The sequence below is a fragment of the Salvelinus fontinalis genome, chromosome 29 (genome assembly GCF_029448725.1).
Source record: "Salvelinus fontinalis isolate EN_2023a chromosome 29, ASM2944872v1, whole genome shotgun sequence".
Classification (NCBI taxonomy): Eukaryota; Metazoa; Chordata; class Actinopteri; order Salmoniformes; family Salmonidae; genus Salvelinus; species Salvelinus fontinalis.
Genome location: NC_074693.1, coordinates 22,996,034 through 23,011,171, shown reverse-complemented (window position 1 = coordinate 23,011,171; position 15,138 = coordinate 22,996,034). Strand labels below are relative to the sequence as shown.

General features: G+C 48.6%; 1 protein-coding gene across 9 annotated transcripts in view; it reads right to left on the bottom strand.

Moving 5' to 3' along the window:
* LOC129827615 (mitogen-activated protein kinase kinase kinase kinase 4-like) overlaps positions 1-15,138 on the bottom strand; it is a 131,846-nt gene that overhangs the window by 78,186 nt on the left and 38,522 nt on the right. For all 9 annotated transcript variants that reach the window (XM_055888619.1, XM_055888618.1, XM_055888615.1 and 6 more), the window contains exons 10-15: positions 12,576-12,748; positions 9,618-9,690; positions 7,971-8,178; positions 7,306-7,437; positions 3,793-3,858; positions 4-204 (exon numbers count right to left, since the gene is read on the bottom strand). In XM_055888619.1, the coding sequence (XP_055744594.1) occupies positions 4-204; positions 3,793-3,858; positions 7,306-7,437; positions 7,971-8,178; positions 9,618-9,690; positions 12,576-12,748 (853 nt within the window). The remainder of the gene's footprint in view (positions 1-3; positions 205-3,792; positions 3,859-7,305; positions 7,438-7,970; positions 8,179-9,617; positions 9,691-12,575; positions 12,749-15,138) is intronic.

The following is a 15,138-nucleotide window of genomic DNA, read 5'->3' as shown; positions in this document are numbered from 1 at the left end:
TACCACTTTGCGCTGGCTATCTGCGGGGCAGTTATGCGTGGCGCTAGCAGCCTTGTGGGGCTCCCTCTTTTTGTGCCTGTGGTCGTGCTGAAGTGAAAGCAGCTGCGTCTGGTCTTTGGGCAGCGTGCGGTGGAACTTTTTACCCTGCTGCTGCTGGGGCTGCTGCTGAGGATGAGGATGTGGAGGTGGAGGCTCGGTCCTCCTCTACACAACGATAGAGACAAACATAGGACACTGACGTTCTGAAGCCTCATCCCGGGCCTGCAGTACTGCCCCCAAACAGATAGATAACAGAGCCATGTGGCCAACGCTACAGCCTGGAAACGGCTGCTTTCAATGGAGCATCTACAGTAGCAAGCAGCCCCTGCAGGAGACTACAGTAGCTAGCAGCCCCTCCAGGAGCCTCTACTGTAGCTAGCAGACCTTCCGGGAGCCTCTACTGTAGCTGGCAGAGCCTCGGGAGACACTAATGTAGCTAGCAGATCCTCCAGGAGCCTCTACTGTAGTTAGCAGACCCTTCGGGAGACTCTAGTGTAACTAGCAGACCCTTCGGGAGCCTCTACATTAGCTATCAGACTCTCCAGGAGCCTCTACTGTAGCTATCAGACCCTCCAGGAGCCTCTACTGTAGCTAGCAGACCCTTCGGGAGACTCTTTGTAGCTAGCAGACCCTGGCCCTGCAGGATCCTCTACTGTAGCTAGCAGAACCTGCAGGAGACTCTACTGTATCTATCAAACCCTGGCCCTGCAGGAAACTCTACTGTATCTATCAAACCCTGGCCCTGCAGGAAACTCTACTGTATCTAGCAAACCCTGGCCCTGCAGGATCCTCTACTGTAGCTAACAGACCCTGCAGGAGACTCTACTGTATCTATAAAACCCTAGCCCTGTAGGAGACTCAACTGTAGCTAGCAGACTCTGCAGGAGACTCTACTGTAGCTAGCAGACCCTACAGGATCCTCTACTGTAGCTAGTAGACCCTACAGGATCCTCTACTGTAGCTAGCAGGTCCTGCAGGATCCTCTACTGTAGCTAGCAGGCCCTGACCCTGCAGGATCCTCTACTGCAGCTAGCAGACCCTGACCCTGCAGAATCCTCTACTGTAGATAGCAGACCCTGACCCTGCAGGATCCTCTACTGCAGCTAGCAGACCCTGACCCTGCAGGATCCTCTACTGTAGATAGCAGACCCTGACCCTGCAGGATCCTCTACTGTAGCTAGCAGGTCCTGACCATGCAGCTTCTCATTGAAACTAATACTGTAGAGAGGCTTAAATCTATCCAGACTTCAGAACTGGAGGAGGTATTATTTCAGGAGGGGCACTCCCAGGCATTATGATCAGCACACATTTAAAGCACACACACGCACACCCGCAAGAAGCACACAGGCAAGCACACACACACACACCCGCAAGAAGCACACAGGCAAGCACACACACACCCGCAAGAAGCACACAGGCAAGCACACACACACACACCCGCAAGAAGCACACAGGCAAACACACACACACACACACCCGCAAGAAGCACACAGGCAAACACACACACACACACACACACACACACACACACACACACACACACACACACACACACACACACACACACACACACACACACACACACACACACACACACACACACACACACACACACACACACACACACACACACACACACACAGCAGACATTTCCCCAAAGTACACTGAAAAAAAGGTTCTTCCTCAGCTCTTAAGGTTCCTTGGAAAACTCTTGCCAAGTTAAGAACCTTTGAGCTCAGTTGGGGGTTCTTGACGTGGCATCTATGCTTCTTCAGAATTCTAAAAGGTTATTGAAATGTATGGAAACCTGCTGATGTGTGCCTTTTATAGCACACAGCAACTTGACCAGTGTTGACTAGTGTTGATTTTGCAGTGTAACATTTCTAGTGTTGCACCTGTTATTGAAATGGTTGATCCAGTTAAGATGCTTTAGGTAGTCTCCTAACCCTGACAGTCATTCTGAGCACAAGTTGAAGGTGAATACAAATTCCAAATGTTGGATATCCTAACTCTGGATGGATTCCAATAGGAATTACACATCACTTTGCAAGCCAGCATAATGTGACGTGCAGGCCTGATGTGGCCCGTAAACTATGATTTTCAGGCCAGGGTATAAGGGTAAAACTCTCAAAATAAGGCCCCATGAAATATGTATTGTATTGTCTTAAATAATTTAATTTCAATGATAACATATTCACTAAAAATCTGACTTGGTGAAGGCCACAGGACTGAAAATGAATGAATGCTACAACCATGTCACTAGTAAACACAGTCATGGGTAGTACTGGTAACTCTAAAATTAACTCGACAGGCACCCTGGGAAATATGCAAAGAACGCTCAACACCCTACAGCAGGGCTATCCAATTCTGGTCCTGGAGTGCCAAAACATTTCTGTTTTTGGTTTCTACATGGATTTTTTTATGGTTCCTCAAAGAACCATCCCATTTAAGGTTCTTCAGATAACCTAAAATGGTTACCCCATGGCATCGCTCTGAAGAACCTTATTTGGTTCCAACTTCAACCTTTATTTTTTAACAGTGTATATTCCTCGTTGGAAGTGGTTACAAGGAGGTCACACTGACATGAAGACTAAAGAGAGAGAAAGAGAAGTTGAGTTAAATCAATTCAACATCTGTAATCTCATATAAGCTTGGATGTTTTTCATCTATGATTCATGATGAGTTCAACATCCTTTTTCATTTTATTTGCTTAATCAGATTAAATGAGAAACAAAAAGCCCCTTTATGTAATTAGGCATTTAAACTCTCTTTAACCCGTGTTGACAGACATGATGAGAGCATTTTTCTCCAAGCACCACACGCTATTTAAAGGCTAAACACAAACCATGGAATTCTATCATAAGGATCAAGACTAATGATCACGATGAGGATATACATAAATCATCTATTAGATTTATGGCTGTTAGGCACAGCAGTGGCCTTCTCAAGCCAACAAGGAGACTGGAATCCATACTCAAGGGACAAACAAACTTGAATGCATTGTTTAATTCTCCCTACGTTGCGTTGTGAGCCTAAACATTCCCTTTCATTGATTTTCAAACATATTTTTCTTTGCATCACGGTAGGGAGTTACACTTCCATCCATATAACAAACAGTTTGTCCGACGTTCCAAAAACAGGGTTCCTCCTGTGAATTCCTTTAGATGCAACTTTGCCTTTTAAAGCAAATGACACCTTTTAGCACAAGGCTCCTTACGGATTAAAAGTCCAACAGAGCCTTTCTTATGTGTTCTCTTCTACAGTATATTACAGCGCATAGTCTTTTATGTTGCCCTTGAGTACGCAGGGTTGACTGTGTTTTCAGTTAGCCTAGCATCTATCATCCTTAGAGATCTTTAGAGAATGTGGCCTTTAGCTCCCCATGCTAAGTGTGGGATAGCATGAGAGGAATTATTTAACAGGAGCTGTGGAAGTGGAGCCATAATATACTCTGAGATAGCAACAAGGTCTTGAACTTGAAATCAGCCAGGATAGTCTAAACATTGAATTTTTCACCATTCGATTTTCTCCACTCCCTCATTGAATACTCCTGACACACCGATGTCCTCACATTCTGTTTCATGCAGAACCAGTCATAATATGTCCCTTAGACTAAGGCACAACATCCAAGCCAAAACATTTCAATTCAATAACCACCCATGTCTTTCATACAAACTGAAGTAATTTCCTGGTAGGGTTTGATGCATTCTGTTCCATGTTGGTGAGTGAGAAAAATCAGAAAGCAATTATTACCTGTTCAGCTACAGGACCTGCAGGCCTTCCTCCGACATCAACCCTCCGTCTGCCACGATACTCCACCTAACATTCAACGAGAGAGAAAAAAACATTTGATAACGTCAAGGTTTCTGACTTCGGAAATCCAAAGACTGAATCCTGGTAAAAAAAACTAAAATATTCAGTGTCTAGCTGACTTGCATAAGGCTCTTAACCCTCCTCTTTTAAATATTTAACCATGAAAATCAGTCCACATGACTCTCAAAGGCCCTGATAGAGTACGTGACAGAATCAAAAGTGTGCAAGGAGTTCTTCCCCCTGGGTTAACACAGAATGGGTTAAAAACCTTCTCCAGATCATGTTAAATGGTACACACTGAGGATGAGGATGAGGAGGCAGAAGCCCATGTAAGCTACAGCACATACAGGCAGACAGGAGGAGAGAGCAGCACAGACAGGCAGACAGGAGGAGAGAGCAACACAGACAGGCAGACAGGAGGAGAGAGCAACACAGACAGGCAGACAGGAGGAGAGAGAGCAGCACAGACAGGCAGACAGGAGGAGAAAGAGCAACACAGACAGGCAGACAGGAGGAGAGAGATCAACACAGACAGGCAGACAGGAGGAGAGAGAGCAGCACAGACAGGCAGACAGGAGGAGAGAGCAACACATACAGGCAGACAGGAGGAGAGAGCAACACATACAGGCAGACAGGAGGAGAGAGCAGCACAGACAGGCAGACAGGAGGAGAAAGAGCAGCACAGACAGGCAGACAGGAGGAGAGAGAGCAGCACAGACAGGCAGACAGGAGGAGAGAGCAACACATACAGGCAGACAGGAGGAGAGAGCAGCACAGACAGGCAGACAGGAGGAGAAAGAGCAGCACAGACAGGCAGACAGGAGGAGAGAGAGCAGCACAGACAGGCAGACAGGAGGAGAGAGATCAACACAGACAGGCAGACAGGAGGAGAGAGCAACACAGACAGGCAGACAGGAGGAGAGAGCAGCACAGACAGGCAGACAGGAGGAGAAAGAGCAGCACAGACAGGCAGACAGGAGGAGAGAGAGCAGCACAGACAGGCAGACAGGAGGAGAGAGAGCAACACAGACAGGCAGACAGGAGGAGAGAGAGCAGCACAGACAGGCAGACAGGAGGAGAGAGAGCAGCACAGACAGGCAGACAGGAGGAGAGAGCAACACAGACAGGCAGACAGGAGGAGAGAGAGCAACACAGACAGGCAGACAGGAGGAGAGAGAGCAGCACAGACAGGCAGACAGGAGGAGAGAGAGCAACACAGACAGGCAGACAGGAGGAGAGAGCAGCACAGACAGGCAGACAGGAGGAGAGAGATCAACACAGACAGGCAGACAGGAGGAGCGAGAGCAACACAGACAGGCAGACAGGAGGACAGAGCAGCACAGACAGGCAGACAGGAGGAGAGAGATCAACACAGACAGGCAGACAGGAGGAGAGAGCAACACAGACAGGCAGACAGGAGGAGAGAGAGCAACACAGACAGGCAGACAGGAGGAGAGAGAGCAACACAGACAGGCAGACAGGAGGAGAGAGAGCAACACAGACAGGCAGACAGGAGGAGAGAGATCAACACAGACAGGCAGACAGGAGGAGAGAGATCAACACAGACAGGCAGACAGGAGGAGAGAGAGCAACACAGACAGGCAGACAGGAGGAGAGAGATCAACACAGACAGGCAGACAGGAGGAGAGAGATCAACACAGACAGGGAGACAGGAGGAGAGAGAGCAACACAGACAGGCAGACAGGAGGAGAGAGATCAACACAGACAGGCAGACAGGAGGAGAGAGAGCATCACAGCCAGGCAATCAGCCCTACTGACCATCTGGAATAAATTAGTAGCCGGGCCACTTTCCAAGATTCTGCCTAAACTCATTAGAACTGCCTTCTGCATTGCACTCACCAAGAGAAACACATGCATGGAGCCCGTCAACTTACACACATAGTCTAAGTCCCAAATGGTACCCTATTTCCTATATAATGCACTACTTTTGACCAGAGACCCTTGGGGAATAGGGAATACAGGGAAAAGGGTACTATTTGAGACACATAATGTATACAGCATGGATCATGATTCAGGGGCTATTGCTCAGCTCATGGTGCGGTGCACAGACTCCAAACCACCTCACACCTTAATGATCCCTCTGAACACCTTAATGATCCCTCTGAACACCTCGGTGATCCCTCTGAACACCTTAATGATCCCTCTGAACACCTCAATGATCCCTCTGAACACCTCAATGATCCCTCTGAACACCTCGATGATCCCTCTGAACAACTCGATGATCCCTCTGAACACCTCAATGATCCCTCTGAACACCTTAATGATCCCTCTGAACACCTCGATGATCCCTCTGAACACCTTAATGATCCCTCTGAACACCTCAATGATCCCTCTGAACACCTTAATGATCCCTCTGAACACCTCAATGATCCCTCTGAACACCTCAATGATCCCTCTGAACACCTCAATGATCCCTCTGAACACCTCAATGATCCCTCTGAACACCGCAATTATCCTTCTGAACACCTTAATGATGCCTGCAATAAACCCACACCTATTGCCATTTCATCTACTGTTCTGTTCTGCAGTCAGGCAGGTGTGGCTCATTCAGAGCCAGCGAACTGTGAGAGATTAATTAACCGAGTGTTTGAATTAAACAGACTAATTAAAGTTCTCAGAACGACATGACAGTTCCCTCTACCTTGGCTATAGGATGCTGTAATTGTCACTGACTTCTCGCCATGGCGCTCAGCCTAGCTCCAACTTCAAATCATGGGAAATGTTAACACAGCAGAAAAAGGGGGAGTCATTTCATTATTTTCTTTCAGGATGGTCCCACAGGCAATTTCTTTCTGTGATCTTCCATAGAGTTTCCAACCATCAGTGGATTTAAATGCTAGCTTGGTGGATTTAATCACCAATGGGCTGAAAACTGAAACAGGTGGAAGTGCTGTGTCAACACCTTTCATTCCAAATGCATATAAGCAGTTTTTGTAGAGGAACATGTATAAAATGTTAACTTGCACCTGGATTAAAAATGCATTGACCTTGTCACAAGGAATCTTTCAGAGCAGTTAACTGACTAAACAAAGTGGGTCCTGTCCCACTGAACAGTGTTATGTAATGTGTTATGAGACACAACCATGTTAAAATGTTCAGACTTCAGACACAGATTATGTATGGACCTAAAATGTCTCCCGAGACTGTAGAATCTAGATCATATTAGCCCATGACGATGCCGTCTGAATTCCAGGACCTTACAGCTTCTAGCAGACTACTTACAGGGAAACAACTAATACAGTGTTATTACACAGGAATCAAAATATTCAGAATCCTCCTCAGGTATTGGGTACAAAAGACCATCTAATCGGTACAAACTTTTTGGGCTTCTGCCTATCACGTGGAGCAATGTGGGCAGATAAGAATTAAGCAGGTAGGGGGTCTACTACTTAGAGCATTGTGCTTTTGACGGGGGTAAAATTTACCAGCTACCTGTCTCTTGTCACTTCTCTTGTTCCTCTCATCCAATAGACCTCTGTCATTAGCTTCAGTCTCCTGCCTCCATAGCATCTCCTGTAGCTCTGGCCATTGGAACCCAGAATCCTGCAGCTGCTTCCTCTGTTGCTGTAACACAACAACAACACCACAACGCCACTGAAGATGGTTTTACCTCAACTTCATTCAACACAACAGAATGTTTTCTCTGCAAATAGTCAGTGAGACATCACAGTCCAACACGGCACATGACATCACTTTCTAGCCATCTGTACGCCACTATACATCAACAGCAAACACTACAGAACATACCATTTCTGTGCATTCAGATCTAATACGACATACGTTATTTGTCTTTTGTGCAAAGCAAACCACACAGGAGCATCACTCCTGAACGCAATCCCTCCGTATTTGGAAAAAACAACAAAATACTCTATATTGTTCTATAAGACAATTATTTGGTTTGTTCAACACTAAACAGTCCTTCTCATTTGAGCCAAACAAACAACAGGAGAGAGAAAGAGAGAGAGAAATAGAGAGAAAGCCCGCCAAATCTCTAGCCAGCCAAGCTCATTTGCTGGCTGGGCAGCAGGCATTTGGCTCTGCTGCTCTGTTGGAGACGGCTGCTGAGAGGAGTGTTTCAACTAAAGAGTGTCTCTCACGTCCTCCAGCCTCCTGCGCTGCTCCTTCTGCTGGTGGATCCTCTTCTGCCTCTCGGCCAGCAGCTGCTGTTTGTACCTCTCCTGGTCCTTGAGCTGCTGCTGCAGGACCTGCTGCTGTCGCTGGGCTTCTGACCAGTTCTTGTTCTCCTGCTGCAGACGCAGGAACTCTCTTCTCAGAGTGGACTCCCCCGGCAGGTTCACTATGGAGCTAGAGTGATAGGACAGAGAGGGTAGCCGAAGAGCAGGGCACAGAGTCAGTGATGGGCAGGAGGAGTGAGGAGGCACATGGATTTATTGCTAGGAGTACACACACACACGCACACACGCACGCACGCACGCACGCACGCACACACACACACACACACACTTGGGGGTATATACGGACTGGGATACACAGGGACACATACTGTACTGTCCACAGCAGAAAATATATATTTTTATAGTCACTGCCATATGGCGCCCTGTCCAGCTAAGCGAAAAGAAGCAGAGCATCTGGTGTCTTCATTGACAACCCCATGCGTTCACACATTGTGCACTCTCAGACGAATATCCTCTATGACAGTTCTCAGGCCTGCATTACATAAACAGTAGAGCTTGGACTTCATAGAGGGGATCAGCTGGCTGTTCGATGGACCCAGTAGAGCTTGGACTCTAGCTTCACAGAGGGGGTCAGCTGGCTGTTTGATGGACCCAGTAGAGCATGGACTCTAGCTTCACAGAGGGGGTCAGCTGGCTGTTCGATGGACCCAGTAGAGCTTGGACTCTAGCTTCACAGAGGGGGTCAGCTGGCTGTTCGATGGACCCAGTAGAGCTTGGACTCTAGCTTCACAGAGGGGGTCAGCTGGCTGTTTGATGGACCCAGTAGAGCATGGACTCTAGCTTCACAGAGGGGGTCAGCTGGCTGTTCGATGGACCCAGTAGAGCTTGAACTCTAGCTTCACAGAGGGGATCAGCTGGCTGTTCGATGTACCCAGTAGAGCTTGGACTCTAGCTTCACAGAGGGGGTCAGCTGACTGTTTGATGGACCCAGTAGAGCTTGGACTCTAGCTTCACAGAGGGGGTCAGCTGGCTGTTCGATGGACCCAGTAGAGCTTGGACTCTAGCTTCACAGAGGGGGTCAGCTGACTGTTCGATGGACCCAGTAGAGCTTGGACTCTAGCTTCACAGAGGGGGTCAGCTGGCTGTTCGATGGACCCAGTAGAGCTTGGACTCTAGCTTCACAGAGGGGGTCAGCTGGCTGTTCGATGTACCCAGTAGAGCTTGGACTCTAGCTTCATAGAGGGGATCAGCTGGCTGTTCGATGGACCCAGTAGAGCTTGGACTCTAGCTTCACAGAGGGGGTCAGCTGGCTGTTCGATGGAGCCAGTAGAGCTTGGACTCTAGCTTCACAGAGGGGGTCAGCTGGCTGTTCGATGGAGCCAGTAGAGCTTGGACTCTAGCTTCACAGAGGGGGTCAGCTGGCTGTTCGATGGAGCCAGTAGAGCTTGGACTCTAGCTTCACAGATGGAGTCAGCTGGCTGTTCAATGGACCCAGTAGAGCATGGACTAGCTTCACAGAGGGGATCAGCTGGCTGTTCGATGGACCCAGGCGTGACGCCAGAGCTAGTGTTTGGCCTTCTTTACTTTGTTAACGCTGTGTCATCATACCTGGGTTCACCTTCCTCTTCGTTAATCTCCTCCTCCTCATCCTCACTGCCGCTGTATTCATACTCTGGGCTCTCTGTGGACAACATGTGACCAGAGTATATTTTAGACATGAGGGATGCATGCAATCTCAATGATACAGTACATTATGCACATAACTATACAGTGCCTACGGAAAGTATTCAGACCCTTTGACTTTTCCCACATTTTGTTACGTTACAGCCTTATTTTAAAATGTAGTAAATAAATAAAAATCCTCAGCAATCTACACACAATACCCTACAATGACAAACTAAAAACATGTTTTTAGAAATTTAGGAAATGTATTCAAAACATATTCAGACCCTTTGCTATGAGACTCGAAATTGAGCTCAGGTGCATCCTGTTTCCATTGATCATCCTTGAGATGTTTCTACAACTTGATTGGAGTCCACATGTGGTAAATTCAATTGATTGGACATGATTTGGAAAGGCACACACCTGTCTATAAGGTCCCACAGTTGACAGTGCATGTCAGAGCAAAAACCAAGCCATGAGGTCGAAGGAATTGTCCGTATAGCTACAAGACACGATTGTGTTGAGGCACAGATCTGGGAAAGGGTACCAAAAAATGTCTGCAGCATAGAAGGTCCACAATAACACAGTAGCCTCCATCATTTTTCAATATAAGAACCATAGTTTTGAACCACCAAAACTCTTCCTAGAGCTGGCCAAATTGAGCAATCGGGGGAGAAGGGCCTTGGTCAGGGAGGTGACCAAGAACCTGATGGTCCCTCTGACAGAGCTCTAGAGTTCCTCTGTGGAGATGGGAGAACCTTCCAGAAAGAAAACCATCTCTGCATCACTCCACCAATCAGGCCTTTATGGTAGAGTGGCCAGATGGAAGCCACTCCACAGAAAAGGCAAATGATAGCCACTAGGAGTTTGCCAAAAGGCACCTAAAGACTCTCAGACCATGAGAAAACATATTCTCTGGTCTGATGAAACCAAGATTGAACTCTTTGGCCTGAATGCCAAGCGCCACGTCTGGGGGAAACCTGGCACCATCCCTACGGTGAAGCATGGTGGTGGCAGCATCATGCTGTGGGGATGTTTTTCAGCGGCAGGGACTGGGAGACTTGTCAGGATCGAGGCAAAGATTAACGGAGCAATGTACAGAGAGATCCTTGATGAAAACCTGCTTCAGCGTGCTCAGGACCTCAGACTGGGGCGAAGGTTCATCTTCCAACAGGACAACGACCCTAAGCACTCAGCCAAGACAACACAGCAGTGGCTTCGAGACGAGTCTCTGAATGTCCTTGAGTGGCTCAGCCAGAGCCCGGATCGAACACCTCTGGAGACACCTGAAAATAGCTGTGCAGCAACGCTCCCCATCCAACCTGACAGAGCTTGAGAGGATCTGCAGAGAAAAATGGGAGAAACTCCCCAAATACTGGTGTGCCAAGCTTGTAGCGTCATACCCAAGAAGAGTGGCGCAGCGGTTTAAGGCACTGCGTCTCAGTGCGTCAGTGCGTCATCTCAAGCGTCAATTCAGAATCCACGCTGTATCACATCCAGCCGTGACTGCGAGTCCCATAGCGAGGCACACAATTGGCCCAGCGTTGTCCGGGTTTGGCCGGGGTAGGCCATCATTGTAAATAAGAATTTGGGTCTGAATACCTTCCGAAAGCACTGTATATACAAGGATGAACAACGAGGTGGTTATTCTGTACAGTACAACAGGCTCACACATACTGTAACTTTCCCACAGTCAGCTAGTTCCTCCTCTCTCACCATCTAAGCAGGGAAAACATCAATTACAGTAAAACAACCCAATGTCTCCTCTCCAGGTGTCTCCTGCAGTTTACCCACATGGAACTAAAACTAGTCATGAACAGTCTCACTTCCTTTTCTTCAGCTGGATTCCATTCCAAAACGCTTGTCAAAATGACTAAATAGTTCAGCATGTTAAATTACGCTCATTCTTCCTTCTGAACCCTCACAAGTGTTTGTGAATTACACTGAGAAAGAATAAGAATGAGAGAGATTATGACAGAGAGAGAGAAAGAGAGAGAGAAAGAGAGAGAGAAAGAGATAGAGAGAGAGGGAGAGAGAGAGAGAGAGAGAAAGAGAGGAAGGGAGAGACGGGAAGCGAGGGATATAGAGAATGAGAGAGAGAGAGAGAGAGAGAGAGCGAGAGAGGAAGGAGAGGAAAGAGTGGGCTGGCCAAAGAAAATGGGCATCTGTTTCTAATTCCCAGTCAAACTTTAGTAGGTTATGAAAACAGGGTAACGACTGAGTGTTTCTGCTGTGTTTGGAGCCGCCGCTATCAGCGTCTCATTCGCTCTCACTAAAGGTTTGGTTCTGCTCTAAAAGGTCATTTCACTGTCTGTCTGAACAGTTAAGCAGAACGCCAACCAACCAACGAACGGCACGAGGCCTAGGAAACCGCCATTTCGCTTTCGAGGTCGAAGCCTAGAGTTTCTGTGGGCTCAGGGAGACGATGTCATTATGTGGCGTGAGGAGGAAGACGGAGGGAGGGAGGTCGCTGATGGTGTGGTGCAGTCTGGGAGATGATTAAACACGGCCTCCTCTGAGGGCGCATTCCTCTCACATGACACGAGTGTGCAGTCTCACTGTGAGAGGCTGACAAGAAGCAGTCCTGCTTCTGCCTCTAAACCCAATAGCCACCACATTACCAGTGGATAATAGAACCTGTCAAGCTGATGACAGTAATACAGTAGCCTCTCACTAGGCTTAGAGGAATTAAACACTAGGAAAGGATTGAGGATCAAAATGCCTTTTTACTGCCACTTTAACTGTCGCTGCCAGTATGACTAAGAATAACAAGGCCAAAAAGGCACCCCATGGTTGTTGGCAGTGCAAAGTATCATACAGCACTAAAGCTTGCGTGCCAGTCTCAGCAACTGTTGAGTGACACTAGGTGATCTCTGCTATCCTGTAATGACAACATGGCCTCACCTTTATCTCTCTTCTTCCTGGTTCTGTCCAGGTGGTCTTTGAGCATGATGCGGACCTGTCGTTCGTTGGGCAGGTCTTTGATGAACGAGTGCCTTAGGAGGGTTTCTGTAGCGGGACGATGGAGGTAGTTCTTCACCAGACAGCTCTCCACAAAGGTCATTAACTTCTTGGACCTGGTGAGGACACAGGGCCACAACATGCTCAGGCAGTGTCCAAGATCGCAACCTAACCCCTGTAGTATGTAGTGCACTACTGTTGGCCAGATCCTCATAGGCTATAGGGAATAGGGTGTCATTTCAGACAGCCTCAATGTATTCCCAAAGTCTGCCACGCATGAACCCAACTTTATTAAATTAATATTGAATAAACAAACACAATGCTTCATGCATTATGAAATGCATTATGAAAGGGTTGCTGAGGACATGTGAACTGGAAGACAAAAGTTTCTCTACCTTACCTTCCCATTGTATCTAAAAAGCCTAATTTCAGACTCCTGCATGCGGTCAAACTGTTACTGTAGGGGTTTGTCTTCTCACACTATGATGCTAAAATTATAAACAGGAACATGACAATCAACCATATGTGCTCAGCCTAAACTAATGCTACAATATACAACAAAAAGTGACATACGGGGTAAGGAAGGGACATTGTATTGCAGCAGTTTTGTTGGCAGTAATGTTATTGGAGCTAGCTAAGCAAGGGTAAAAGGTGAAGGAAGGCGGAGGAAGGCTTGATGAGTTTTGGACACTGGGGAAAACATTCCTGCTGTGTTGTTGATGCTCTGTGGGGTGTGAGAGTGGTGTCTCTGAGGGAGAGAGGCAGAGTGGTGTCTCTAAGGCAGAGAGGCATCGTGGTGTCGCTGAGGGAGGCAGAGTGGTGTCTCTAAGGGAGAGAGGCAGAGTGGTGTCTCTAAGGGAGAGAGGCAGAGTGGTGTCTCTAAGGGAGAGAGACAGAGTGGTGTCTCTAAGGGAGAGAGGCAGAGTGGTGTCTCTAAGGGAGAGAGGCAGAGTGGTGTCTCTGAGGCATGGAGCAGAGTGGTGTCTCTAAGGGATAGAGGTAGAGTGGTGTCTCTGAGGGAGGCAGAGTGGTATCTCTAAGGGAGGGAGGCAGAGTGGTGTCTCTGAGGGAAGGAGGCAGAGTGGTGTCTCTGAGGGAAGGAGGCAGAGTGGTGTCTCTGAGGGAAGGAGGCAGAGTGGTGTCTCTAAGGGATGGAGGCAGAGTGGTATCTCTAAGGGATGGAGGCAGAGTGGTGTCTCTGAGGGAGGCAGAGTGGTGTCTCTAAGGGATGGAGGCAGAGTGGTATCTCTAAGGGATGGAGGCAGAGTGGTATCTCTGAGGGAGGCAGAGTGGTGTCTCTAAGGGATGGAGGCAGAGTGGTGTCTCTGAGGGATGGAGGCAGAGTGGTGTCTCTGAGGGAAGGAGGCAGAGTGGTGTCTCTAAGGGATGGAGGCAGAGTGGTATCTCTAAGGGAGAGAGGCAGAGTGGTGTCTCTGAGGGAAGGAGGCAGAGTGGTGTCTCTGAGGGAGAGTGGCAGAGTGGTGTCTCTAAGGGAGAGAGGCAGAGTGGTGTCTCTGAGGGAAGGAGGCAGAGTGGTGTCTCTAAGGGATGGAGGCAGAGTGGTATCTCTAAGGGAGGGAGGCAGAGTGGTGTCTCTGAGGGAGGCAGAGTGGTGTCTCTGAGGGAGACAGAGTGGTGTCTCTGAGGGAGACAGAGTGGTGTCTCTAAGGGATGGAGGCAGAGTGGTGTCTCTGAGGGAGGCAGAGTGGTGTCTCTGAGGGAGACAGAGTGGTGTCTCTGAGGGAGACAGAGTGGTGTCTCTGAGGGAGACAGAGTGGTGTCTCTGAGGGAGACAGAGTGGTGTCTCTAAGGGATGGAGGCAGAGTGGTGTCTCTGAGGGAGACAGAGTGGTGTCTCTGAGGGAGACAGAGTGGTGTCTCTGAGGGAGGCAGAGTGGTGTCTCTGAGGGAGACAGAGTGGTGTCTCTGAGGGAGACAGAGTGGTGTCTCTGAGGGAGACAGAGTGGTGTCTCTGAGGGAGACAGAGTGGTGTCTCTGAGGGAGACAGAGTGGTGTCTCTGAGGGAGACAGAGTGGTGTTTCTGAGGGAGACAGAGTGGTGTCTCTGAGGGATGGAGGCAGAGTGGTGTCTCTAAGGGATGGAGGCAGAGTGGTGTCTCTAAGGGAGGGAGGTAGAGTGGTGTCTCTAAGGGAGGGAGGTAGAGTGGTGTCTCTAAGGGAAGGAGGCAGAGTGGTGTCTCTGAGGGATGGAGGCAGAGTGGTGTCTCTGAGGGATGGAGGCAGAGTGGTGTCTCTGAGGGAAGGAGGCAGAGTGGTGTCTCTGAGGGATGGAGGCAGAGTGGTGTCTCTAAGGGAGGGAGGCAGAGTGGTGTCTCTGAGGGAAGGAGGCAGAGTGGTGTCTCTAAGGGAGAGAGGCAGAGTGGTGTCTCTGAGGGAAGGAGGCAGAGTGGTGTCTCTAAGGGAGGGAGGTAGAGTGGTGTCTCTAAGGGAGGGAGGCAGAGTGGTGTCTCTGAGGGAAGGAGGCAGAGTGGTGTCTCTGAGGGATGG